Source organism: Corythoichthys intestinalis, chromosome 8 (genome assembly GCF_030265065.1).
Source record: "Corythoichthys intestinalis isolate RoL2023-P3 chromosome 8, ASM3026506v1, whole genome shotgun sequence".
NCBI classification, from domain to species: domain Eukaryota; kingdom Metazoa; phylum Chordata; class Actinopteri; order Syngnathiformes; family Syngnathidae; genus Corythoichthys; species Corythoichthys intestinalis.
Window position 1 is genome coordinate 30,526,819 of NC_080402.1, and position 18,670 is coordinate 30,545,488.

Below are 18,670 nucleotides of genomic sequence, written 5' to 3' on the forward strand. Positions count from 1 at the left end.
TCGATCCCAGAGTTCTGAAAGTAGCATACGTGTCCTCATTTTGCAAGGTTTTCATGTCCATATTTCATAGAAGAGGATGTTCGTATTAAACACAACATTCCTGTCATAGTAATTTCTACTTTTTTTAAGGTGACAAATGAAATGCTTGTAAACCGACAGGAACACAAACGATAGGCACCTCTGAAATGAACTCTCCTCCCTTTTCTTTCCATCTCTCCTTGATGCTACACTAGTCATTCTACACCTAGCTATGGCATTGCCTCTTTGTCTTTTTTTTTTTAATTTAATGTTTTTATTTATTTTTTTATTTTTTTTTGAAGATTTTTTTCTTTATTTTTCCCCACCTTATTGGAACAAAATGGTGCAATACTCAAAATGATAATCCCCTTTCGGAATTATTCCACAATAAAAGCCACTATAAGGTAGATCAACTTTTTTTTTGTACAGATAGAACGAAAAAAAAAAATGAATTCCTTGAGTAAACACGTACATGTGAATTGTCGCCGTGGCCCCTCCCGTACTTTTAGACTGTGATTAGCTGAGTGAGGGGCACAAGACACTCAGTGCAACATTAGAAGAAAACAAAAGAACAACAACAAAAAATAACAGTTTCTGGCACACATTCGAACATCAGTCGCACTCAAAACGAAAAGATGACAGTTGCATTTCTTGTTTCTCCCCGACAAGATCGGTAACTTGGTCTCCGTGTTTTAGCTGTCAGACGAGAGACCTTTACTAACTTCACATTACATTAATGGTGTTCATTTACTGAAGAGTATTTGGGCCACTCTCAAAAGAAGAAAACAAGATTAGGTAATGCTGACATTTCTTGTTTACTAACTTTTTACAATTTAACCCAAAAGGCTTCTTCAGTTCTAGATGTCATTTTCAACATAAGCTACTTAAAAGTGGTAAAAACTGGGAAACATTTCTTCTGAGACCCCTAAAGTGAGACACAGATCAGAGGAAGTCACACTTTAAAGGAAAACCCGAAGAAGCTTTAAATACAGATTTTTTTTTTTTTTTTTTTAAACTTACATTTTCCAAGAAAAAAAAAAAAAGATGAATTTATGGTTAGGAAAAAGTATATTTTTAAGACCAAATTTTAAAATGCCTCCCCTCCCTTTGTAACCATGTTACTAAATGAGTATAAAACATTTGTCAATATTTGTCATCGGACCTCGGACCTCAAGACTTGTAGAATCTAATAAGCCACAATTGTTCTCTTTTACTAAAATACGTTATTAGAAACACATAAAATATTGCCATTGATTTAAAAATCTATAGTATTTAGTAGAGGCTTGCGGAATTTCGGATTCTTAAAGATTATTCACGATGCGGCCGTGGAAGATTCGAGAATTATTCACAAACATCCAAATTCCATTTTTTTAATTGTACCAGGTAAAGCCGGACTAAAACACAGTCAGTGAGGTCTTCGGGACGCAATGAGGAACGGACCGAGACTAAATATCATGTTCAACTCATGCCGTCAGATAAAAAAAACAATAATACCTGACTGCGGCTGACAGCTGCTACAAACAACGCCCAATTGCTACAAACATACGGCTACGGTAGATATCACATATATGTAGAACTAGATGCGACATGACAGACGACGGTGGTGTTAGAACAGGTGTAGAGAACTAGATGCGCAATGACAGACTTGCCGGCGTTAGTAAACAGCCGCCATCTTAAACTAATAGACTTCTCTAGAAGCCTCTTTTATAGCGAACCTAATTAACTTTTTATCTAAAATACTCCTAAATCCGCAAAATCATGACTTGAATCTATCTTTGATGAAACAGTTTCAAAATTTTGACATGTTGAAAGTAGACAGAAGGGAAATTATGGAATAACGGGAGCAATTTTAACAACTTTAACAGTTGATTCACATTAAATTAATTGAATGTAGTTTAAAGCTGCTGATACAGAATGGGGACTTGAGTATTTTATTCACCGTTTTTAACTGTTATCTTGATACTGAAATATTAGTTTGGTTTAACGTGAGAGGATTTTTGAACAATTTTGGAACTAATGTGCAAAAACATTAAAAGCGGGTGGGTACATCAATAATCTATTTATAATTGAATCAGAGCCTCTGAATCGTAATCGGATCGTTAGGTGCCCCAAGATTCCCACCTCTTGTATTTAGTACGTTTTGACCTACGGAGGGCGCAATGTTTTATGGATGCTCGGGGTGATGACATAGATTGTCACTTGGATACTAGTGTTACTAAAATTTCTTCTATGCGGCGAGACGTACAATACATGCGCACATCGGTTAAAAGCGGCAAGTACTTACTATGTGTTTATTTGAGTCTTTTATTCCCTTTCCATTGCCTCAAAATATTTATTGCATGTTTTTCCCTCTCATACTTTTAAGCATTGAGTTTTCTTGTGGTAGCTTTAAAGCAGATTGTTGAGCTGTTGTGCACGTTAGTCACGTGGCATATTTAAACCACCCTTATTTGATATTAACACGTTTAAAAGTATGTTCTTAAAGCATCTTTCGTTTGTTCTGTCTGTATGCGTCTAAACAAAACAAGCTGAAAGCACACGATAGTACTTTGGGTGTCAAATTCGCCTCTTGTAGGCGTTTCGCCGGCTTAGCACATTTTGGCAGAACACAGTTTTTTCCTACTCTCATCTCGTCTTTCCAGTTAATTTAGCTTTTGCTGCTGTTTTGCGAAATATCGACAGAGCTGTCATGCTCATTAATGTTCCTCTCAGGTTCAAATTGAAAGGGTTGGACAAATGACGTTTATGTCGCTAGAGTCATAATCTGGAAGCGTAACCATGTGACATCAACAACATTGGCGACCTACTAGTTAAACTAATTTTACAAATTATTTAAAAACGAAAACATCAAGCGGGGTTTCAATATCAATTTCAACTCATAACAACATTTATCTTTTAAGAAGTATGAGTCTTTCTATCCGTGGATCCCTTTAAGACTTGTCATGATGTTAGCGGGATAAAGTTAATATGCCCCACTATCCCCTAAAAATGTTTCAGGGGAACCCATCAAACTGACCTGTGTGATGGTTGAGCATTATTATGAAAACAAAAAAAAAGTAAGGATATCTAAGTAAAGGCGCTTTGATTTTCAGGAGTAAAGGTGCTAACAATACTTCATTTTTGTCAGATCCTTACTGTTTAGGGTCTTGATGCTCCAAAAAGGGACTGCAAAAAAAGAAAACCCAACCTTACGTACAATGTTTTTTTTTCTGTTGACGTGGCCCAAATACTCATTTGTACTCCAAGATTCAAGTATTCAAGTTAATTTTTTTTCCTTGATATGTCTTTTCTTTTCTTTCTTTCTTTTTTTTTTTTTTTTTTTTTTTAAATATAATTATTATTTTACTTCGCAAATGTTCTACCTACGTTGAAGGGCAGGCTAATGAAGAAATACACTCTACAGTACACGGCGTATACCGTTTCATGTGGCTGAAAAGCAGAATGTGCAGAACACATGCTCAAGTATTAGTTTTCAACCACTTGTGTGTGTGGGAGTGAGAAAATACATATTGCTCATCTTCAGTAAAACCTTGCTGATACAAATGAAATGTTTGGGAGGCTACCATCTTGTCTTGTGTTGCTATACATCACAACAATACACATTCATACATGTGTGTGCATTATATACATACAGTATATATACATTAGTGCTGCAACAATTAATCGATTGACTCGAGTAATTTAATTAGAAAAGATTCAAATTAAATTTTGCTGCTGTAAGTATTCATTTAATTAAAGTTGGGTTGTAATGGTTTGTTTTGAAAGTGTTTTCATTTAGTTTTCTTGATTTGGGTGGATACATTGCCCTCTAGTGGCAACAGTGAATATGACATGACTCATTTCACATGGCTGAATCCTGCTACTCCCAGTTAAGACCAACATAGATTAATATTTGGTTTGAACTATTATTTATATAGTTTTTTTTAATGCATTTGTAATGTAGTTTATAGGTATATGTAGCAGTTTTTGTGGGAATATGTGTTAACAGCATTAAAAATTAAATTAATAAAAAAAAAAAAAAGTTAGCATTTTATAGCATTTAAGCTAGCGGAATTTTGGCTATGTAAGTTAGCCAATTGTTCTTTTTTTGTACCTACGTAGATCCTCGTTTACTTATTTTTTTCATGCTGTTTGAGGCTCAGCTCAGGTGTTTTAAATTTGTATGTTCCTTATCCGATTACTTGATTATTTGAACTAAATAGTTCATCAATTAATAAACTACTAAAACAATCGATAGCTGCAGCCCTAATATGTATATATATATTAAGTAGTGCTGCAACGATTAATCGATTAACTCGAGTATTCAATTAGACTGCAACGATTAATCGATTAACTTGAGTATTCGATTAGAAAAAAAAGATTCAAATTAAATTTTGCTGCTTTGAGTATTTGTTTAGTTAAAGTGGCGTTGTAATCATTTGTTTTGAAAGTGTTTGTATTTAATTTAGTTTTATTGATTTTGGTGGATACACTGCCCTCTAGCCTGCTTCATTTCACGTGGCAGAATCCAGCTGTTCCCTGTTACGACCAACATAAGCTGAGTTTGACCTAATTTTTTTTTAATGCATTCGTAATTTAGTTTATAGGTATATTTGGCTGTTTTTTTTTTGTTTTTTTAGTTTTTGCGGGGGAATACGTGTCTGGACCATTTGTTAAGAGCATTGTAAAAAAAAAAAAAAAAAAAAAGTTAGCACATTATAGCATTTAAGCCAGTGGACTTTAGCCAATTGTTCTTTTGTTGTACATAGATCCTCATTTATTTTTTTATACTGTTTGAGGCTCAGCTCAGGTATTTTAATTCTTTATGTTCTTTATCCGATTACTCGATTATTCGAACTACTTCATCGATTAATCGACTACTAAAATAATCGATAGCTGCAGCCCTAGTATTAAGCCTGTAACGATTCACAGTATCGAAACTGAAATCACGAAACTCTGGAGTCATGATTCTGCCTCGTGGTGTGAGACGATTGTTATATTTATATATTTATTTTGTGTAATAGTGTTACATTATCAGGTAAATTGTTCCATAACATGTTAGTATTAATGTTATAAAAATATTTTTCATAATTAAATCGTTGTATATTGAATTGAGGGTAAAAAAATTGTGATAAGAATTGTATAGCGAGTTTTTGTATCGTTACAGCTCTAATATATATGTTACAGAGACACACACGCATGTGTACAGTATATGTATGTATGTATAATATTCAGTATATGTACTGTATGTAGCACATTGCACATATTGTAAATGTTTACTGCTATGAAGATGAGAGCCACAGAGAGAGGAGCTTCTGGATGCTGGTGCAACATGGGAAAGCCTCGAGTGCCTTTCTGGGTGATTAACTGGTGGGCTATTGGGTCTATCTGAGCTTCTTGAATCAAGGCAGTTTTACAGAAACAGGCAATAGTGATTTTTGCTTGTGTGCTGCAGGACACCATGTCCTGAAAGGTAGCCTTTGTCCCATCATTTTCCTTCTTGATTTAAGACGATGTACCTCTTGCCGACAGCGATACAGTGGAAATGTATAGTTCATCATCGGGCCCGCTTTGAGCAGGACGTGAACACAAGATAAACACCAGATAAATACAGCATCTACAATAAAACTAAACAAGTCGAATCAAATGACACGAAAGGCACCCCAGTCGCAGGTCTACTTGTTCATGGTGTTGGCAGAACGCAACGACCGGAGACGTCTCAGAAGTGCAGCGCTTCAACATATCATAGATCCTTTTTTTTTTTCCTCATTTACATTTTTAAGCATTTTTAAAAGTTTTTTTTTATGTCAAACTTCATAAAAATGATGTTAAAATGTGATTTGTAGTTTTTTTTTTTTTTTTTGGTTTTAAAAAAATATGTACCCGGAATTACCCATCATCAACTGTGCACTGTAGCAAAGTGGAACCCTCCCCCTGCGCTGCGTGAGCGTCGGGTTTGTCCCTCAAAACAAACAAAAACAAAGAAAATCAGTCATTTCAGGGTGTGATGCTGCCGCCCTGTTGCCCCCGCCCCCCCCAATAAGATTCCTTCAGGGAAGGAATGCAAGTGCTAGTTTTGTCAAATTGAATAAAAGTGAGTACAATGGCATTTTTTCAATGGGTGTCCACAAGAACAAAGGACAGGTGTGGGGGAAGGGAGTGAGAAAGAAGGAGAGAGTTGCATGGTAGTACTTGGTGCCCCCCCTACCCTGAGATCAAGTTTGGACACGCGCCTTCTGATAAAGTCTTCCACTGCAATTTAGTGACAGTGTCGAGAGAAAATGGCAGCCGTGTGAAGTTCACAGTAAGGGTGGGAGGAGTGCTGGGGTGAGGGGGTTGGCGTGCTTGCTTTTCATCTTTTGCATAGAAACAGATACAGGGGAGGAGAGGGATGGGTTGACGGGGGCTACTGAATGTGGCTGGCTTCGAGGGGGTTAGCGTAGCAGCTAGGCAACCTGCGGGCACGCGGAGCAGCTTGGACCAAAAGAAAAAAAACACCCCAAGACCTTGAAGTACGACAAAATACTGTCCGACACAAATCATGTTCAATTCAATAAGTAATAGACAATCATCAGTATTGATCCTTGTTTTGCATTCAATACACAGGATGAGCACAGAGGCACCTCTGAGCAAAAATGTTTCTGCATATGAACAGTGAAAGGCTCCTTCAGGCAGCCGTGTTTCTATGTATGCATTGTGGATACGAACGACAACCAGACACAATCCAGAAATATGACTAGTAGATCTTCCAGCTAAAGTGATCTGTGTTTCAAAAACTGAGAAGGAGAAGAAGGATGAGGGTTGGTCTGGTTATTGCCAGACAGGACAGGACGGGACGGGGCGGGGCGGTGGACCACAGCAGAGAGGCACTCAGTGGAAGCCGCCCCCCAGACCATCCACGCTCAGTCTCCAGAGCGCGCAAGGCTTAGACCTTTTGGAGTAACAGTGATAGTCACTTGAAAAAAATGGTTCCAATTCTTCACAAAGATGACTCTGTGTCAGTCGCGCTTCCCTTCGTCAGCACTTTTGTCTTATTTTGATTTATTTCTATTTTGAGTCGAAGCCCCGAGCTCTTCATAAGTGCTATGATAAGAAGCCTTCCCGTGTTTATCCACGAAGAACACTCATAGGTCTACTGCATTGGGAGAACCCTTTAGCGCCCCCTTTTTATTTGGTATCGTGCCAGACACCCAGAGACGTCCAATCGGGTCCTGTCTCTTGTTGGCTGCGGGTGCGGCACGCAGGCAGGAAGTGTGCATTGCAGTCCGAGTTGCTGCTTCTTTGCACAGATTTTCGAACGTAACGTCACGTCTGACGTTTAGACGGTACCAAAAAAAAAAAAAAGAAAAAAGGTCTTTCAAGTTCCAAAATCCGACCAACTCCAATGGGACGGTTAGAGAGTTTCTACGGTGTATATTGCACAATGTAAACCATCACGTTAAAAAGGGTTAAAGCCGCGTCCTCTTTCCTTTTCCCTGTGACGACACTTCCAGAAATGGTGTAGAAGATTCCACAAAGCACCAGTGAGTGAACTGGAGGTGACCGCGAGGATCTTGTCAGTGATTGGGCCCTGTTGCAGTGGCTCAGAGCTTATATATTGGGGGACGGACATCAGAACAATGAACCAGCTGTCAGAAGTGAAGAATCTGAGGAGTCGGGCCTCCCATAAAGAATTGGTCACCAGCCATTTGGTGCTGGCTTATGAGGTCAAAAACTGTGCAAGATTCCATCTGCTTCTTCAGTCTATCAACAACAACAAAAAAAATTGGCTTGAAAAGGACCTGGAAAGCACTTAAGGCTAATATTAGTGCTGAGAAACAAAGAGTAACGAGTAAAGGTCATCCAACCACATCATTGGCCGCAGGCATGCTGGGAATGGTCGCTTGAGAGTGTTGTTTGGGATGATTCTTTTTGTAGGGAAAAGGTAGATGGCAGCTTTGATTGCTTTCCTAAATAAACAAACAAAAAAACTAAATGTTTCTTTGTGTTGTGTTTCAGTTTTTTTTTCAGGTTGCAAAATAAAAGAAAGTTACATAAACGAAAAAGAAAGGCCTAGTGAACCCTAAGCCTTCCATTTCATAATTCACAGTTCCAGAAAGTTCTAAAATGGTGCTGATTATCGCCACATGATTTGCTTGGTTTTGCTCCTTTTAGTAGAATCTCCATGTAGTGGTGGTGCTGTATTGTACTGTGGCATCCTCCTACATGGACTCTCCACTCAGCAGGTCTCCAGGCAGCAGGGTGTTAATAGGGGTGGGGCTCCCGATCACGCGGGCGTCCTCTCCGCTCGGTGGCCCCCACAGGCTGGAGTACTGAGGTACTCCCCCCCAAAGCAGGTCACCTCCGCTGGCCTTTCCTCCTCCGCCGCTGCTCCATTGTCCGATGGAGTGGGACCCGGCTGCCCCGCCCATTCGATTCTGATTGGTTCCCGGGTTGGCCTGCCAGCTGGTGGTGTTGTTTGAGGCCAGCGACTGGCCTTGTGCAAAGAAGCGGTTCACTTCCTCCTCGCCAGCAAATTCTGCCAGGATGGTGGTGTTACCTAGCACACACCTGACATAAAACAAGACGAGTAAGTCGAATTATGTGGAAAATAAGTCATGTTTTGTTTTCAAATCTCAAATTTTCAACTGATTGGTTGTAGTAAATCACAGGGAACATTAAATGCCACCAGTTGATGGTAAGTCTCTTGGACCGAGTGTTGACTTTATGGCTGGAGGCTGTGTTTTGCCAACAAAAAAAAGCGCCCCCTGAAATCAATGTGGCGGCTCTGCACAGTAAGCTAGCAACTGTGTGGTACTATTTGACCAAAATTGAGGGGCCTTTTACATGGTGACTCTCCGAGAATACGAAAAATGTCAAATTTGCATTTGCGTCTCCATTCGAACAATGGCGCAATTCCGCATGAAAACGATGTAGTATTCATGCCAGGCCCTAAGGGGCAGTGCAGATTTACAGGGCGACAGAGAATGATGCACTTTGACCCCCACCAAGTTCCCTCAGCCCGGAAAAAAATATGCCCGCCCACTCGAAGCAATGGCATTTTTCTTTTGTTCAAAAACGCACAAAAATGGAAACATTCAACATATTTAATTTAAAAATATTATTAAAACAGTAAATTAAAGCAGACATTCCGCCATATTTGCTGTTTTTAGTGTTTAGTAGCACCGCTGCGCACGCCCAATGTGACGTGTTAGAGTGCTGACGTTATCGGCGCGGTCTTGCGCCGCGGGAGCCTTCGATATGCATGCCGAAGAAGCCCCCCTCAATCCCCCACGATCGGATTCTTCCACTTTGGAGGCAGGATTCAGAATTTTTCTTCTTCGCCGACACCATATGAACGCGAGGCCACTCCGCAACACAGTCATTGCGTCTTCGTGTCGCAGAGTCGCCATGTAAACTGCCCCTGAGACTGGCAGCATGTTACTTGCAAAATATACCAGTTGATCCACGCGAATGTGTATAAAACAAATGCTATATTCGCCCATTAGAAAACACATCTGTTAATGCTAGCTGATAAGTAGCCTTAAAGGGGAAGGTCAGAATTTCTGACATTAGGCTTAATTTTCGAGGTAACGAGTTTCAACAAATTCTGTGCAGTTTGTTAGTTATTTGTGAGTTGCAGGGCTCCAGAGTGGCTAAGCTGGCGCGAGTCAGTGCTACTTGCTAGCATACCAGTAAAAAAAAACATTTGCACGCACGAGAATCACCGATGACCCATGCAATCAATAGTGTTGGCTATGTTTTCAGGATGAAGTTATTAAACCTTACCATTGCATGTCAATAATTGTAGTATGAACAGCAACATTTGTAATCCAGCAGCTCTGCAGGGAACCAACTGTCTAGGCAAGCAGGGCTGAGTGATGTCACACTGGCTTTTTCATTGATGATTTTTTTTGGGTGGGAACGAAAGGGACACCCCATCCCCAAATAAATCACCCTGACGCATTGTACTGTTTACTCTTTCACCACGACATGGCATCGTTTGAACAGTTAGATCTCTTAATATCATTTTTTATTGTCATGCTAGCAAGCACCATTGACTTGCGCTAGATCAGCCACTCCAGGACCCTGCAATTAACAAATAACTAACAAACTGCACATAATTTGTTGAAACCAACTCTACCCACTAATTAAACCCCCCCGCAAACTCGAAAAATAAGCCTAATGTCAAAAATTCTGAACCTACCCATAACTCTTCACTTAAACCTCTATAAATTGACAGAATACCATTCCGTAACACTGAAAAGGCAGACAAAACACTGGCCTGGCCAATCAATAATGTGTTGATTTATTGTAAAAACAAACTGTTTATTTTCCGATGCCAACAAGTTATCTGATTGTGATTGGATAAACGAGTTGGAGAGTGGGGCCCTATACAAAAGAGGATGGTGAGGAGAGTGAATGTGAGATAAGTTTTTAGAGACACGCATAGTGTCAGACAGACAACTCGACTGTCATCACCTTAGCATAAAACAAATCTAAAGTTATTCAATCCCTAAAAGTGAGTAGTTTAGCTGTACTTCTTTTGTTCTTCTTTTTTTTTTTTTTGAAGAAAGTTGGTCCCCCCTATTTTCTGCATGGATATATCCAAACTTTAATATATATATTTAAGTTTTATGGTGACAGCCTCAGTCTGGAATAATTACCTTAAAATTTTATTTTGAAGGTGGCACTGAATTGTTTTCTAAATGGTCTTCTCAATTGTAATAAAGCCCGACAGCAAGACAGCAAAAACTTAATAAAATTTTGTGATATTTCCAAATAGCATCTGGCACTTACATGTGCAGAGACTTCTGGGCCTTGGCGGCCTCGTCCTTGGAGCTGTAGCGCACCACGGCGTTCCCTTGGGTCAGGTTGAGGTGGAATGTGATCAAGGGGCCGTGCTGCATGCACAGCGTCCGCAAGGTTGAACCATCAATCTGAAGAGCCAGCAATAGTATATGAAGAAACACCAGAATTAGAAAAAAACATGTATGTGCAATTTGAAGTTATACATTAAGAAATGAGAAAGAATTCCATTTAGAAAGTTTTTAAAATATTTGCCAAAAAATTCCTCAGTTTGAACATTAAATAACTTGTCTTTTTAGTGCATTCAATTCAATACAGGTTGAAAATAATATGCTAAGCATCGCATTCTTTTTATTTATGTTTACACAATACCTCAGCTTCACTGGATTTGGGGTTTGTAGTTGAAGTGTGTTCATTAGTTTCATTGTCACGTTGGCCCTTAACATATTAAGTTACTGTAAACCATTTATTAAAAAAATAAAATAAAATAAACAAAACATAATCAAAATGACATGGCTTTACAGCACGCCTTTCATTTTGCCTTAATATTAGCAACCAAAAATGGCTTCTGACACCTAACTTCATTAACTCAACTTAAGCCAACTGTTCTAAGAAATGGTTAGTTAACAAACTTACTTGAGGTGTGAGGTTCCTCAGCACCAGCCAGCTGCTGGTCCTGTTGGAGCTGTCTGTACTCCAGGTGGTTCCCTCTATTAAAACAATACAGACAAAAAATAGTGACAAGTCACATTAAATAAAAAGGAACTGTCTAAATGATCATAAAGGGCGCTTGCATCTTGGCCAGAGGAAGAACTAATTTACATTTTTTAAGCAGTTAGTCAACAAGTGGCCTCAAAATTTGGTGAAATTGCAACAATCAGACGCAACCAATTGTTTCTACATCGAGTATTGGAGGTCACCATCACCACGGGAACCAACCAGTCACCTTTATAATAAAAAGAACAACTACCGGTATATTTAGATGAGCATTTAGTACTGAAAGAAATGGACTCAAATTAATCACAATCTGTGTAAATATGATGTAATGCCAACAGAGTAACGATGCGGTATGCGTTTTGCAAGGGATAAGCAACTCTCCAGGCGCAAATTGGGTCAGTGAGTGTTTGGAACTGAACGCACAGCAAGGTATGCTATTTGTTCCTCAAGTTCAAGCAAAGCGGTTTGGAGAAAAATGTTGGTATGAGTCCTTTTGGAGAGCCGGTAAACTTCAGGATGTTAGTTCAGCAGGGTGTGCTTGTCAAGATAAGCCATTGGTAGAAAACAGATGTGATGTCTCCTCTTTGACCAAGTTTTCCAGACATTTAAAGACAGGTTTCAAATCTTGTGTAGGAGTAAAAAAACATATATAGGTAGTAAAATTTAGTACTGCAGCTTTGCTTGATATTTTGAGAGGGAATTACATTAGCTACTATGGCCATGATTCATAAAAAAAATTCCTTCTTCAATGTTCTAATATTACAGCTATTCTGGTTAAAACTTAGTACACAATTTGAACTGTATAGAGTATATTTACTGTGACATTTCCTTGATGTAAGAAACACAGATAATTTTTTAAATACATCTATATAATAAATAATTTTGTGTGTGTTCAATGTATTTATTCAGATTTAGCACTGGGAAAGAGATACATATAAGACATGTTTAATTAAAAAAAAAAACAACTTATGTAAATATAAATTTAAATAAGTGTTATTCAAGCACTTCAAATGTAATATTTTGGATAAGTTTTAAACATGTTACTGTGCCACCGAATTATTTTTAAACAAGAATAAAGTAGAAAAAGGCTTCATTGAGTGAGTCCGCTTAAGCAACTTACTTACCCACAATGAGTTGCCACAGCAACTGTTTAACAAGATAAATGATGATTGACGTATGTGGCGATTTGAAGTTTCGGCTACCAGGCATCTCTGGCAAGATCAAACCTTAACATCTGTCAAACATTGTTAACTTTAATAAGCTACACCAGTGGACTGACTGACCAAGAAAAGGAAAAGGATCAGGAGGGAGAGCGAGACTACGTGATCGGATCGGGACAGCTCATGTGTATTTATTTATTCATTTATTTTTTAATTGAGAAAAAAAATCCGTGATGGACTGAGGGCGCGAAGTTTGAGGCGAAAAGTAGTGACTGACCACTGTAGAGTACAGTGGTTTTGCTCACCAGAGGTGTAAGAACCACTCCAGCCTTGGGCCAGGCCCAGCGAGTTGCCTCCCCAGGTGGTGGATGGTTTGTTGTTGGTAAGGCCTGGCGGGGGACGAGATGGGGTCGCCGAGCCGCGTGGGCCTTGAGGGACTTTCCATAGCTCGTGGGTCAAGGAGGATTGGTTCTGGGTTATAGACCCCGTGGACCAAGTGGACTTAACATCAGATAGTTTGCCTTTAACAAAGAAAAGAGTTATTAATCAACCTGAAGAAGCAGCCCTTTAGGCCCTAAAGAGGTGTGAATGGTTGCTGAGGACGTGAGTACAATTTTGTTTACAGAGCAGTGCCAATAATAAATGTACGGCGGGGCTCCAGACTGACTTATTTTAGTAGAAGAACTTTACAGTCACAAAAAATCCTAAGGGGTGCAAACAGAACACTCAGGGCTGGGAAAAAAAAACAAAAAAAAAAACATTGACTTGCAAAGTAAATATTCATATTTGATCTGAATGATTCCTTTAATTACTGATAACATTGAGCCACTCATCCCAAATATAGAATTTCCTACCTGTGTCCATGACTTTTTACTCACATGTGGCAGAGCTCTTCAAAATTTTAAATATCAGAAGACCAAAGAGATGAATTTCAGTGCTTTTTTAAGACATTAGATTGTTGTAGCATCATTTATGCATTTCATCCCAAATGAATGCATTTATTTTGTTTTGTTGAATGTACACCTTATGCTTAATATATACATAACACAATAAAACAATTGTTGTGGAACTCAAAATGTAGACTGGACAGTTATGGACTATGCACGTTAAATCATTAGTAACATCAAATATTACACAATACACCAAAGTATATCAGTAGCCGTGTCCTTAAGTCTTTCTAATAGTTTTCCCCTGAGCTTTTTACTGCAACAATGGACAAAATTATCGCATTAACGGGTGGTAATTACATTTTTTAATTAATCACGTTAAAAAAATTTGACTCATTTAACGCACATGCCCCGCTCAAACAGATTAAAATGACAGCACAGTGTAATGTCCACTTGTTACTTGTGTTTTTTTGGTGTTTTTTCGCCCTCTGCTGGCGCTTGGGTGCGACTGATTTTATGGGTTACAGCACCCATGAGCATTGTGTAATTAGTGACAACAATGGCGAGCTACTAGTTTATTTTTTGATTGAAAATTTTACAAATTTTAATAAAAAGAAAACATTAAGAGGGGTTTTAATATAAAATTTCTATAACTTGTACTAACATTTATCTTTTTAAGAACTACAAGTCTTTCTATCCATGGATCGCTTTAAGAGAATGTTAATAATGTTAATGCCATCTTGTTAATTTATTGTTATAATAAACAAATACAGTACTTATGTACCGTATGTTGAATGTATATCCGTCTTGTGTCTTGTCTTTCCATTCCAACAATAATTTACAGAAAAATATGCAATATTTTATAGATGGTTTGAATTGCGATTAATTAGAATTAATTAATATTTAAGCAGTAATTAAAAATTTTAATCATTTGACAGCCCTAGCAACAATATAATGAAAACCTGAAATTATGGCTTTTAGTTTTGGTGTGCAACCCCAAGATTTTAAGTGGCCCCATGTGGCCACCCCTATGAAAAATTTCTGGAGGCGCCACTGCACGTGAATTAACAATTATTGTGTAATATGGATTAGCGGCTTGACTTTGACAACGACAATGACTTTGACAACTTGCTTTGAGGCTTGTTGTCATATATAAAACAAAGAAATAAATGCACATGTTGTCCATTTCATAGTGGAAGTTTTTCCTCCCGTGTCTCACACAGAATTAAACAGTTGCTCAAGTTTTAAACACTAATAATTCAATCTTGCCATTTGCTTTGGTTCAGTTTTTATACATACAGTACTTTGCGGTGTACTATTTCAGTGTTTTTCAACCACTGTGCCACACTACTGTGCCGTGGCGTAGTGTCTGGTGTGCCGTGGAAAGTCACCACTTTCACGTAATTGATGTAAAAATGTTTTTGGAAAATGAATCTGCAAATGCGCAAAATCTGCTGTCTGTGCCGTGCAATGGTCGGTAATCATGCAATACTCTTCCAAATCAGTAGGTGTCAATAGGCAGCTAATTACTTTGTTTAGTGATCCGTAAGAGGTAAGGGTGGCATTTGGGCTAGCGGTAGTGGGTTGCTAGCAAAACTAACTGACAGCGATGGTAAAGGTTTTTAAAAAGAAAAGATGGTAACTCACAACTGGAAAAAAATCATTCAGTGGCGGTCAAAAGGAAGCAAAGACCATTTCCTCTCAAAGACTCTCTGGTGCAAGGCAATCAGCAAAAGCTATCTTTCTTTTGAGATTTAAGCTAGAAGTTAAAGAAGAACTGAAGATAGCATGATTAACTTTCGATGGGGATGCACTGATACCTACTCCAATACAGAAGCCCAGGTGTCACACTAAGCGAGTAAAAATATGATCATAAAATTATAAATTATATTGTTAAGAGTCAACAGAAATTCAATTTTAATTTTTTTCCCATGGCTCAAAAAAGGTTGAAAAACACTGTACTATTTGCTGCTTACAGTCTAACGTTTCAAGCTTTTCTCTGCTCACTCCCATACTGTCAGTGTTATTAGCACCATATCAGTTCAGTGGACGTTTGTCAGCAACAAAACATTTGTGATAACAATTTTACAAAAGAGAAAATGAAAGCAAATCTTGCATCTATACCTCCATTTCTGTCACGCAGCAGGTATCTATTGACATCCTGGATATTGGTGTTGATTGTGGGACCGCTGGGGACGCTGCCAGGGGTCATATTGGGGTCATTCTCAGGGTCAATGTTTTGAAGGCCCTTCCATGGTACACCCGGGCAGAATTCTGAGGATTAAAAATAAAGTAGTTCATCACAAATACAGTGATATGACAAGCACTGCTATCTAATTGTTATTGCCCTCACCTGGGGGCCAGTTGATGTTGGTCCCGTTGGTTATCTTTTCATTGGGGTTCTTGCCTTGGCCCCAGCTGTCTGGGGGTACCAAGGAGCTGGCGGGGGCGTCCGAGCTGGACATCAGATTGTATGGGCTGTAGGAATCGTCCAGCTGTGAGGGCTTTCCAGGGGGACCAAGTGTAGAGGCAGCAGATATGGCACCTAGTTTATAAAGAAACAAACAATGAAATATAACCATGTTTTTGGTTACTCTAAGATAAGAATCCTTAACTTACCGTGTTTGTTGAGGTTATTTTCCAGGCTTGAGGTGTTGCCACTGAGGCCGTCCATAGAGTTGGAGTGCGTCCACTGGGAAAGGCGGGATTGGGGTTGAGGGGGCTCCTTCAGTGACAGACCTCCGACCTCGATGCAGTTTACATTCATGTTTGGATTCAGTCCAGCTGCACAAATGACACGGGAAGTGAAAAACACGTACTGTATTTTTAGGCAGCATTCCCTACTGATGCAATATTCAGAATATGGCAGATAATATTAGGGAAGTATACTGTATATTAGGGGTGTAACGGTACATGTATTCGTATTGAACCGTTTCGGTACTGGGTGCTCGGCTCGGAACGGAGGCGTACCGAACGAGTTTCTGACGTAATGTAAAGTGCTGTCAGATTTAGCGCGTTAACAGGCGGTAATTCATTTTTTGAATTAATCACGTTAAATTAATATTTGATGCATTTAACGCAAGTGCGGAATGCCTGCTCATGCATCCCATAATCCCACTGTTACGTCCCACGGACGGCTCGCTAAGGGCGTAACATAAAACGAGCCACACACATGCTAAGTAAACCCTGTTCGTACAAAGGAAATAACAAAGACAGCCACTACCCTGGCTTCCAACACTAAACAAAAAAGGAGAAAACGAGTTGAATGAAAACGGCAGTTTACGCCTACTGCTGCGGTGCTCTTTTTTACGGTGGTGAACAAAAATGATCCAATAATGAATGAACACATAAGACCTCACCGAAAAAGCGGGAGGGTAACAAAGTAGCGATCAAATGCACACGTGAATGAATGGCGAGCAAACAGCTGGCGAGGAGAGGAGGTACGCGGCACGTATGCTGCAAATGCGAACTATCAGAGTGTTGACAGCGGCTAGTTTTTGAAGATTGCAGCCTTCCTCGGGTGGCCCATCAGCGGCGGCGACATCGTCTTCCCATCCGGCGTCAATATGAGTACGTCACGTTGGGAGGGGAGGCAGCCAGCTGGCGGACGCGCCGAAAAAAGAATATAGATGGAACAACTCTCAGAAAATGTAATTAAGTTGGTTTGCCTCAGCGGCTGGCTAGAGGATGAGTAGGGAAGAGTGCCACATTTATGTGTACACTACATACACTTTGCACACATAAAAAATTCTGATTTTGTTACTGTTCTAAGGCTCTGTTGTGTGTTTTTGCAGAGAAAAAGAAAATGTATTCAACAGAAAGAATGTTAATGTTAATGCCATCTTGTGGATTTATTGTTATAATCAACAAATACAGTACTTATGTACAGTATGTTGAATGTATATATCCGTCTTGTGTCTTATCTTTCCATTCCAAAAATAATTTACAGAAAAATATGGCATATTTTAGCGATGGTTTGAATTGCGATTAATTAATTTTTAAGCTGTGATTAACCCAATTAAAAATTTTAATCGTTTGACAGCCCTAAAACTCTTACTTTTCGAGGCTGTGGTCATAAAGTTAATATGAGAAACTTGAAACTGTTCAGTGTTGCAACTGTTCAATTTTGCACATCAGATATTTTTTTAAAGAAAAATTCTGAGCCAATGTTATTTATTTTTATTTAGTTTTTCAAAATATCTACATTTCAGAATATTTTTTTTTTTTTTTTTTTTTTTTTTTAAACCTGTCCTGTTCAGCTGTTCGACACAGAGAATGGAAGTCTAAGTGCCCAGATTCTGAACAGTTTTAATGTTTCACATTGAGAGTCTGACATACTCCCATTGTGATCATTCAAAATACCTTTTTATTATGACAAAGCAGCGAACAGGAAGGGATTATGGGGGGACAGAAGAAAAGAAATACAAGAGAAGAAGGAAAAGAAACACATACACAAACAACAACTAGAAATACATTGAACATCTAAACTAGTTACTAATATGCTGGTGCTATCGTCAGCGAGATGTATTTCCGGTTTACACCATGTGGGGGCCTATTGGCCAGTGAAAGAGGAGAATGGGGGTGGGGGTGTCTATAAGCCTATAAGCTAAGTGATTGAAAGGGGTAGAGTGTACACAAATCAGTTCTGTGATCTAGAACCCAGTAATCGTGTGAATCTCTTATGAGTAAGCCCGTTGGCGACCAACCCTACGCCGCCGCATCGCCAACCCCGGCACCGGGACCCCCGACCCGAGAATGCCCTACCACATCCAGCAGCACGCAGGCCCCACCGGGCGCGCGACAGCCACGCAGACGGGCGGAGAAGCCGCGCGGGCGCCAACCCAGGGCCACGGCCCCCACCCAGCCAGCCCGGGGAGGGAGGGCGGGCGTGGGGGCGGGGGGCCATGCGCAGCCCATCCCTCCTCCCGCAGCCCAGCAAAGGAGCCATCGCCCCCCCCCCCCCCCCCCCCCGGGACCCAGGGGGGTCCCCCGGGCCACCCGCGCACCCATCAACCGGCCTTCAGGGATGGCAGGAGGGGACGCATCACCAACCCCACGCCTACACCCACCCCCGCCCGCCCACCCGGGCCACGAGCCACAGCCGCAGCCCCCCCAACCGGC

At 39.8% G+C, this 18,670-nt stretch overlaps 1 protein-coding gene across 4 annotated transcripts in view; it reads right to left on the reverse strand.

The window, feature by feature from the left end:
• Window positions 1–269: 269 nt before the first annotated feature.
• LOC130919915 (trinucleotide repeat-containing gene 6C protein-like) overlaps window positions 270–18,670 on the reverse strand; it is a 310,124-nt gene continuing 291,723 nt past the window's right edge. For all 4 annotated transcript variants that reach the window (XM_057842553.1, XM_057842550.1, XM_057842551.1 and 1 more), the window contains 7 exons: window positions 16,169–16,333; window positions 15,903–16,094; window positions 15,674–15,823; window positions 12,968–13,183; window positions 11,422–11,495; window positions 10,777–10,916; window positions 270–8,547 (listed from right to left, as the gene is read on the reverse strand). In XM_057842553.1, the coding sequence (XP_057698536.1) occupies window positions 8,199–8,547; window positions 10,777–10,916; window positions 11,422–11,495; window positions 12,968–13,183; window positions 15,674–15,823; window positions 15,903–16,094; window positions 16,169–16,333 (1,286 nt within the window). In that variant the 3' untranslated portion in view covers window positions 270–8,198. The remainder of the gene's footprint in view (window positions 8,548–10,776; window positions 10,917–11,421; window positions 11,496–12,967; window positions 13,184–15,673; window positions 15,824–15,902; window positions 16,095–16,168; window positions 16,334–18,670) is intronic.